The sequence below is a fragment of the Malurus melanocephalus genome, unplaced genomic scaffold (assembly GCF_030028575.1).
Source record: "Malurus melanocephalus ecotype Western Australia unplaced genomic scaffold, MMel_1.1 scaffold_96, whole genome shotgun sequence".
NCBI classification, from domain to species: domain Eukaryota; kingdom Metazoa; phylum Chordata; class Aves; order Passeriformes; family Maluridae; genus Malurus; species Malurus melanocephalus.
Window position 1 is genome coordinate 1054769 of NW_026623328.1, and position 9841 is coordinate 1064609.

The 9841-nt window shown below is 38.1% G+C and overlaps 1 protein-coding gene across 2 annotated transcripts in view; it reads left to right on the forward strand.

Moving 5' to 3' along the window:
• The window catches only part of UBE2Q2 (ubiquitin conjugating enzyme E2 Q2), a 45375-nt gene that overhangs the window by 24698 nt on the left and 10836 nt on the right, over window positions 1-9841 (forward strand). For both annotated transcript variants that reach the window (XM_057368697.1, XM_057368698.1), the window contains 2 exons: window positions 1187-1327; window positions 7257-7341. In XM_057368697.1, the coding sequence (XP_057224680.1) occupies window positions 1187-1327; window positions 7257-7341 (226 nt within the window). The remainder of the gene's footprint in view (window positions 1-1186; window positions 1328-7256; window positions 7342-9841) is intronic.

Below are 9841 nucleotides of genomic sequence, written 5' to 3' on the forward strand. Positions count from 1 at the left end.
CCCATATCCTGTTGCCACAAGGCTCTTKTKGCTTGCARRCTTCTAGGTACCCTTTTGCATTCTGTTTAGGTTACTTTGCACCAGAAAACCAAAAAGTTGTCTGCTATTATTTATAAGCTGTCAGGTGGCWTTGTGTGTGGCAGTTATATCTTTAACTTSTGATCCAGTCCCAGTTCTAAATGGAGAAGCTGTTTAAAAATCCTTGGGCTCTATCATTATTTGGAGAAATATAAACATTTTAAGGAATACTCAGTCTGAAGTCTGTTACAGTTGAGGGAAGCAATGTTGTCAAATGCACCCAGTGTGTTTCTTATTCCACAGTGCATCCTTGAATTTGRGTTTTTCTGCCATGCAAACAGATGGTGCACAGGGTAGCCCCAGGTGTGGCAGAGCTCTACACACTGGAGTAAATCTGGTAATTGTGCAACCAGAGCTTGCTGCTGTGGCTGCTGCCACAGGAATTTACATCCTTCCCCTCCTCTCCACAGCCAGCACTTCAGTCACCTTAAGGCAGTTGTCTGAAGCTCAGTGTTCCTCTGCAACAAGATAAGCCCAGCTCAGAATTCAGAGTAGAGAGGTTTTTTAGTGCCTTAGTTTAGAACGTAGTATTGGCTTGTGCRGAAAGCTTGACAATGGAATTTTGTYTTATATCCTGATCCCAAAATTACAGCATCTAATCTTCAGCTGAAATGTTAACCTTGAATAAAGTACACATAGTTTTCTAATATTTAACTTTCTTGAAGGGTTGTTGTAGCCTTGCCRAATATGTTAATCACTGCTTTCCAGAAGTGTAGTCTAGCTAGGATTCTAATTGCAAAAGAGTCTGCTTTTAGAAACATCGTGGAGCCACCCTAACTTTGGGTACCTTTGGATTCTCAAGTCCTGTTTGCTGCCTGCTTCAATGGGCTAATTCTCTACAATCCTGTCTTCTTGCAGGGGTTGTGCTTGTTTCTGTGGCCAGAAACACGTTGTGAATTTGGGTTTCATTTGTATTATGAAGGCTCTCTATATTTCCAGTGGATAGTGTTAGCTGAGAGTGAAGTTGAACAAAATAGAAATGGCATCCAACAATCACAAATACACAGTGCTGTGCAGTATATGACCAGCCCAAGTGCCCTTGGAGAGGGTTTCATTGAATGCAGRGCACAGTACAGTTATTTACAACTCACTTTCCTCTATCCTGTAGGACATTGAAGATCTGGATCACTATGATATGAAGGAGGAGGAACCAGTTGATGGGAAGAAATCTGAGGATGAAGGCATTGAAAAAGAGAACCTTGCAATCTTAGAAAAAATCAGAAAAAATCAAAGGCAAGATCACTTAAATGTGAGTTAATGATTTCATGCTTTTTTCTTTGCAATACTTCTGACTTTAAAATAGAGATGGTTTTCAGCAAAGAAAGCCCACTGCTATGCACCTAGACATAAATTAACCTGTAGCTGTTTAACTGCTCATCTCATTTCCAAGGGTGTCCATTTGGTTGTCCCTCTGTTACAAACATTAGTTCTCCATGCAGAGTCAGCAGAATGTGTCTAGGCTATGAGTGTGACTYTTGTTTCTGAACTCTCATTAAAGTAAAAAAACAAAGCCATATTTAAAATTGACTGCATTAAAAGTCATGGATGACTTAAAACACTTGGTAAACCTGTACTTTAAATCCATTTTATGCATGAGTTTATTTTTCAGTAATATCTATGCCACCTGGAAATTGCTGAAGGGTGGTGGWTTGTTGTGCGGGTCTTTTATTGCCATACATAAAGCAAGAGGCCTTCAGCAGCTCGGCAGCTTTGTTGGCAGTTTTCTGAGTGATCTTGCCAGCARGCAATTGTAGAAAAAGTGCTTGTGTCGAGATTTAAAAAATGTTCTGTCACAAGTGCCAAGTTCCAGAGAGGCTTCCACTTCTCAAAGGTGCATGTGTGATGATGTCATACAACCCCGACCCCTAAAGAAATCAAAGCTTTTGTTTCATCGAGGCTTAAAATGTGTAAAATATGACATTTAATTCTTCTGTTTCTGATCTGCTTYAGTCAAAGGGTTTTAAAATTTTAAAACTCCAACCTGATAGGCATTTCAGTGTTTAAAAGGTGCCAAAAAGTAAACATAAGGTGTGAAACTGCTTTTGCTGTGTATTCAAATCTGRTTTTGAGACTTGATTTACCATAAAGACAAGTCACTTACTGGTTGTGTTTAAACTGAAATGTTCGCAGATTGGGAAGATGCCTATTGAGGTTTTGTGTGTTTTGTATGTATAACTCACTCCTAATAGTCAGGAGTCTTTCATTGTTAAAGAAAATATAYCCCCTTGTAGCCTGAAAGGCATGACCTGTTTTACAATCATTTAAAATTTGGTAGAACAGAAGAAAGGTTTTTGTAGTGTCAGCATTCTTCCTTGGTGCAGAAAGCCTCTTAWAACTGCAGATTTTCTTTTGCTATCTATTCTTTTCCCATTTGGCACCTATTGCCTTTCCTTTTGCTTTTTCCCTCCACATTTAGTGGAGCTGAAATGAACRCTGCTGGTTTTCTGTTTGACAACAGCAGATTCAACTTACATAATAGCTGTTTCTCATGCCAAGACACTCTCGTTGATGCTGGTGCATAAACAAGGTCAGCTGAGTACAAGGAACAGGGTATTCAACTGCTGCTGAGGAACYGTGGTATTTTTGTGGGTCACCAGAAATAGCTGTGCTGCTGAAATAATTTCTCAAAGGACTTGTGAGGGTTTACTCCTAGGTGCTGCAGAACGGAAAGCTATAGCTGTGCTACTGACCTAGGAAAGAGCTAACCCAGTAGCAGTTCATTGGTCCTCTGTGAGCTCCCAAARCAGGAGGCTTCTAACAGAAAGTGTTAACTGTGCTCTAAGAGAGAAATCTGCTCAGTATCCTGACATAAACCAAAAGTTAAATCTCARCAGCCCTCACTACTGGGTTTCTTAGAGGAGAGCATGAGTTGCATGAGCTTAAATGCAGTAGCTCAACATAGTATGTGTTTTACAGGAGCCATGCAGCCTTTTGGGATACTTTGTTTCCTCAGTAGAGGCCAGTAAAACAAACCCATGCCATTTACATGCTGCTTGTTGGAAAACAGAATGTGCAGCATAATGTAGGGCTTTGGCTGGTGCCCAGTGCAGCCAGAAGATTTTTCAGTTCCTTTACATGTTCTTTGGCCCCAGTCCATGAGTTGTGCTCTCTCCCCTTGGCTRCAGTGCAGGCTGAGGTTACAGATCGTGCTGAAACCTTGTTCATGGGAAAGCTTTGCATGCAGTCCCATTCTCTTTTATTCCTAATAGCTTRAAGACATTTTTCTGCTTCTCAAGATGTTGCCATAGGAGGTTTTAGGGTTTATGTGTGTTGTACAAGTTAAGAATGTGTATTTACTAATTTTGTAAATGAGTTCTCTCCTTGGCARTATCCTTAATCCCATTCTTTTGCTGGCATCAGAAAATAAATTTGGCTTGTGGTACAGTATGTAACTTGGAGCAAGAATTAATCCTCCTCTTAACATTGTAATAACTTTAAAGAACCACTTGCTTACCTGGAGTTAAAAAAGGTCTTTGAACTGGAATCATTAACTTCAAATATTTAATAACTTGCTGCTGCTTGCTTTTAGAGGTCTCTCCTCACATAGTCATTTTAGAGATTAATGACTTTCTTATTTAGATAATGCTCTTAGCTTTTTTTTCATTTCATACTGAGGAGTTTAAGAACTTCCCTTTAGAAGTCGCAAATGTCTCCACTTTCATCTTCAGATTTTATGAAATCTAAGGTGTCATTTCTATTTTTAATCTAATCCTTGAAGAAAGTGTGAACCTACTTTAACTTCTAGGAATGAATGCGCTTCTGCACTAATACTGAGAAAGTTYAGTGACAATAGAACTTGTGTTTTTGGGTTCTTTAGCTCTTTTTGGGTCACTTGGAGAAGTTTCCATGTTTTGTTTCAGCAGGTAATTTTTGGTCTTGTGGCTAAATCATSTGAAATGTATTGAGTGAGGAGGTTCCCTGTATTGTTCTGATGTGTTCACAGTATTTTTGTGTTCAGACAGTAAACAATCAGGTCTATAGAATCTCAGTGAACTGCATCTCYTACCTCCTATAATTCGGGGCAGAGCAGGCTATTGGTGCATTTCAAGAGATGGAAGGGGATAAGAAACCTCTGATATCTCTGGCCTTAGTGCAGCAGGGCAGTGGCAAGTTGCATATTTCTGACAGTGGCAGAAGCTTGTCCTTGGGGAAAAGAGTTGGAGAGCAGGACGAGCTTGTAGTGRTGCATCTCATGAATATTTTTCATGTCCAACAGTGTTGGCTGTGGGAATTCCTGCATTAGGTATTTCTGTTATTTGCAGCTCTCAGCAGCTGGCACATTACCAGCATAGATGTTTGCCTCTTGTAGCAGGGATTTCTCCAGATTACCTACTCGCTGTTCTGGAGGGGCACAAAATATGCTAGTACAGGAGAGGATAATCCAGTGAGACTTTTTGTGCCTATTTGATTACTTATTGGGGAAAAAAAAATAACTTGGGTCTGGTCTGGCAGCTCAGTTAACTACTTCAGATGAAATGGCTTTGCTTTTCTGCTCTTGGCATCAGCCCCACATGAAAGATACCTGGCAGATCCCATGATTGACCAGTTATTTCTGAGGCAGTTGCAACTATAAATCTTACTGTCACAATTTGAGAAATGGGAACTTTATCTCCCTTGGAGTGTCAAGTCCCACTTTTCCAGAAGGATACTGTTATTTATATCTGAGTTCAGTCTTTGAAATTATAACTTGTATGTAGTGAGTTMTGGAAAAAGTTTTTAATTTTAGTATCGCCATAGTCAAAAGTGACCTGAATGCTCTGTATCATGCAGTGGTGTGATGCAAGTCGTGCTCTCTTCTAAACTGCACTTGAACAGTAACTACCAAAACCACAGGTGACACCAGAATGAAGACGTGTTTCAGAGCACTGGTGTTTGGCATTAGGGTTACTGCCAGGTTGAGCTGTTACCTTCCTCTTCAAGTTCCTCCTAGGGTAGTTCAGAGCACATAAAATAAGCTCCTGTGCTAAACTTCTTAAGTTAAGCTTGCTATCCTCTTTCTCCTGATTGTAGATTATTCATTTACAGTCTACTGATTCTTTAGAGTATCAAGTGTAGCTATATTTAATGCTGCTATATAAGGAGTGAGCAGCCCAACTAGAAACTCCTAGAAAGAAAGGGTGAAAAAACACTATTATAGACAAAGTCTSCTGAGTCTGTGTTGCTTACACTCACTAAACCGAACTTCTTTAATACCACTTCATTTTATCAGCAGTTATAATGGCAGGTAGGGCATGTGGGTGTGTTAAGCTTTGGATTTTAAATGTCTCCAGTACAGAAGATACTTRCATTTTCATTTGGCAAGATGAGCTTCCAACATTATGTATGGAAATTCAGTGGTTTAATTGGATGGAAATAGAGAAGCAATGACRGAGGTAGTATTCCACAGGATGTTGTTGAGCCTCTAACTTCTTAAATTGCGTGTATTTATAGACTGATAATCTGTGAAAAATGTAAGAAAACTCCTCCTTTCAGTAGAAGGGGCAAGGGTCTGCACAGCTCTCACAGAAGAACCAATATCTTGATACTTGTCTATGTAATTTCTTTCCTCCAGATTCACTATGATGACTCTTGATCTTAACACTCACTAAGCACAACAATAATACACAGAATGCTGGTTAACACTGTTGGGTTAACTWGTTACKTGTAATGCTTCCTTTTTCAGCTAACCTGTAAACAGTGGGCATAAATAGTAGTAATATGCAGGTAATGAATATAAACAATCYTTTTCCCTAGAATTTCATACACTTGGTATTAGAGAAAACAATTCTTTGTCTGATAGTGCTCTATAGAGAGGGACTTAGTAAATTGAGAAATTGCTTGTCTGAAGCCCTGTCTTTAAGTAGCTTTTGTTTAATGAGATGAGAGGAGTTGCCTGTTATTTGCATGTTTAATTGCAAGGTWCATCTTTCGTACCAGTCTGTTAAGAAAAACTAGTGGAATTTCAAAAAYCTGCATAATTAAATCCAAAGGCATATGAAAATTAATAACCTTAAAAGAATAGTCTACAGATTCTAGTGTGCAGCTAAGCATATTATTTGATACTGCTGGAAAAGAAGAGAGAGGAGTATGTGGAGGTTTTAGCATCAAGTAACTGTTACTGATACTTAATTCTTATTAAGGAGTAATTTGGTCCTACAATTAAGATCTTCTAGCATATAAAACCTCACTGTGGAYTTCAGGCAAACAGGGATGATGTTTCAGGCATTAGACAGTGGTCACAGCTGCTTCACATTCTTCCAGAAATACTTYTCTGACACTTCTGTCCAAAAAGGATGCTTTTGTAGCTGCCTGGAGGGTTTGGAAGGAAACTGAAGAAACAAATGTCTTGGAATTTTTAGATGGAGTAGAAAATCAAATTCATCAATTTACTTGTTCAGTACTTGATACAGACAGGCTGAATTATTCTAGGTGGGGCTTTTTTTTGTTTGGTGTGAGGTGGTTTTATTTTTTGTCATGGTTTCTCCCTGCCTGGCCAGGCTTATAAGYCCCATTAGCCTGTATTTCAGTGAGACTGACTGAAGAATAATCACAAGAGCTATGAAAAGTCACAAGAAATATTTTGTCTTTTAAGGTTTATTTACCTTCATTTTCCTCTGTGTAGGTGTTGATTTTTTTCACTCAATTGCCTTAAGTATTGATTTTGTTCCGTATTTTCTGAATTCACTGGCTGGTCTTATTTGTCTGGAAGCTGCTGTTCTACAGGGGATACTTCCCAGCTCCTGTAATTCTTTTCATGACCAAATAAGCATATACCTCTGAGAAAGCARTAAAACCTTATGTCTAGAAGCTTGTTCTCAGGATTAGTCTTACTCTTCTTCCCARTGTGTAAAAGCAGAAGGTAAAGTGAAATATTTCTCTTAGAAATGTACTGTAGATCCATCTTGGATGTTAAAATGCCAGAATTTTAGCTCCTTTACAGAAAAATGCTTGTTGTATCTTGATTAAAAAGTTTGTATCACCTATAGCATTTAATAGTGTATATTAATGTGCTTCTTCAGAAGGAGGGCCTTGTTCCTTTAGAGTAGTCTTTGCTCACTAGAATATTTAGATTTTCAAAAACCTAATTCTCATATAGAAATCAAAATATTGTTAATATCTTCTAGTGTAACTTTGTCATGTAAGTAAAGCTTTTTGAATATTACTTTTCACTTACTTGGAGTCTTTTTTGTTTGTTTCAGGGTGCAGTCTCTGGGTCTGTTCAGGCTTCAGATCGACTTATGAAAGAACTCAGGGATATATATAGATCACAGAGTTATAAAACAGGTAAAATGTCTCMGATTTTCCTTTTTAAAATACACTTAAATCATTCTCTTGGCAAATAATTCCTGCTAATTTTTCCAGAGGGTTTTTTGTCTTATGTTTATATATACATTTGTATTTATGTGTGCACATATATGAAATACTTAGACTCATTAAATATATTCTTATTACATAAGGTAGTTTATCTGTGGGGAAAAGAAGTCAGAACATGGATTCCTTGGAATAATGATGGGAATTACAGTAGAAAAGAAGCTTGTCTTTTAAATTAGTATGAATAATGACCAGTGATTATCTTTAGGTAGTGGATGACTGTTTAMTTTATTCCATATAGGGGCTGTGTCTGAACTGACGCAGCAAAGGGTTCAGCATATTGAATTGTCTGAGTGTTACCATGTTAAAAATTGCATATATTTTGGGCAAGTTGTGTTCCTCTAGGTTGTCCAGACAGACAACTCCATCTCTGCAGCCAGGTGGGAGACCTGGCACAGGCCAGGGAGGGAACAGAAGTGAGTGCCTAATTAGAGGGTCAGCATAAACTTTAATACTTTTACTTTTCTGAACTTCCCATATTTGTTTCTAATGGACTTAMATCTCACCTGGCAATGCTGTTTCAACCATGTGTAAAAGAACAGAGGTGAAGAGACAATAGSTTCCTGTTTGATTTGTCATATTTAACTTTTGTTTAATGTCAGTTGTTTAATGCACAGAAGTCTTGCGGACAGTGGCAAAATGTCTGGGGTGTAAATTTGCTGAGGTAACGTGGTGTTGATCTAATGTAGCTACTTGTTTTAGCTTTACTGCAACTGAGTGCTTGCCAGTGCCCTAATCAGTGTCTATCTGGGAAGGAATGGATTAGTGGCTTTAGGGAAGAGCTAGAAATAGATCTGTGTGAAGTCATGGGGCATGCTTTACTGCCCATTTTTGATCTTCAGGGCTTGTTTTCATGATTAGAGTGAARGCTGGCTGTAACAAACCAACTTGGCTGGAAAGGCTGTTGTGTGGTGCTCARTCATGGTGGTACCAGTGGAGTCACCCAGGAGCCCCTGGGGTAGGTGTGATCTAAGGGGAGGATTTAGGCTGCTGGATAATGCCCTTTCTTAGCTTTAGATAGATAACATATCTTAACTAGTTGCCAAGGACTGATCTCTTGATGTAGGAAAGCACATACTCTAAATTACAAAGAAAATCAAATCTTGCTAAACTTTACAGAAAGTTGAGGTTCTAAAGGGTGAGTGTAGTAGCTTCTTACAGCTTATGACTTAGTAAATATGTAAAAATACTGCCACTGGATTCCTTGTGTTGATCTCTARAACATGTTAATGAAGTAATGTCAAGTGGAGGTTGACACTACAAAGCTGATGGCAGTTCTGCTTTGAAACACTGTCCTACTGACACGTTTATTATATTTTGCCAGTAAAYGATGCTGTTTGTTATAAAATGTACCTAGATTCATTCCTTATGGCTTCATTTAGGCTTTGACCTTGAATGAATTTATGTTACTGATTCTTTACCTTCTCACAAAACTCCTGCTTTTATAGCCTAGTTCTGCCTTTTGTTAGCTAACTGTCACAGTGTGCACWGGCTATGGCAGGTAATTTGCTCTTTTAGTGTCATTTTTGTTCYGAGTATTTGCTCCATGGTCCATTTTTCCCTAAATTTAATTTCTTCCTATAATGCACAAAGGGAACYACTGTGAAACTTACAGGTTCTGGTAACAGTTGCAAAGTAATTTAAGACTGTTTTTATTTCTTTGTAACACAAGCCAAAAAGGCTGAGGGTGATCTTGAGTTGGGTGAGGATCACTTTATTTCGTGTGCATGAGGTTACACCTTTTTAGGACTGWCAGTAGGACAACACTGGGAGTTCTGAAGTGAAATATACTTAYAGTGGTAGTCCTTTAAATTTTATTCTTTTCTATTAGCCTGTTTTATTAAAAACTACTATTAAAAGACACAGTGGCTTCWATTGTAGGTATTCAAGGTAGTGTCCATTTTGGAAATGAATTTATCAATTGAAGTAATGTTGTTGGAGTTCAAGTGACAGATGACAACAAGCTTGCTCTCAACAGCAAAGTTGCTTATCTACCTCAGAAATCTAGGGGAAGAGCTGTCCTYAAAGAAACTGAAAATAATTTTCTTAGGAGCTGACAGAATCAAAAAATACTCCAGCACATTAAGTTACTCTGTTATGGATTAGACAGTTTCATTAACCTGTTTAGATAATGGGAGCCACAAGTTCTGCAAAGTAAGATTAAGATTATCTCATTTCCAAATATCAAACTGGAGATTCACAGAGGACTTGACTTAGGGGACTGAAAAAAGTAGGGCAAGAAACAAAGAATTTGGGGATATTAAATAAAGTCTCTTCTGTTCATATCTTTAGCATCTGTTTGGTTCATATATTGTTCATGCAGATTTCAATTCACTGTTTTTATCCAAAGACTATGTGGGATTTACTTTTTAATGTAGTAATGTTGTCATAAGATATTGCTTCTGTTTTGAAA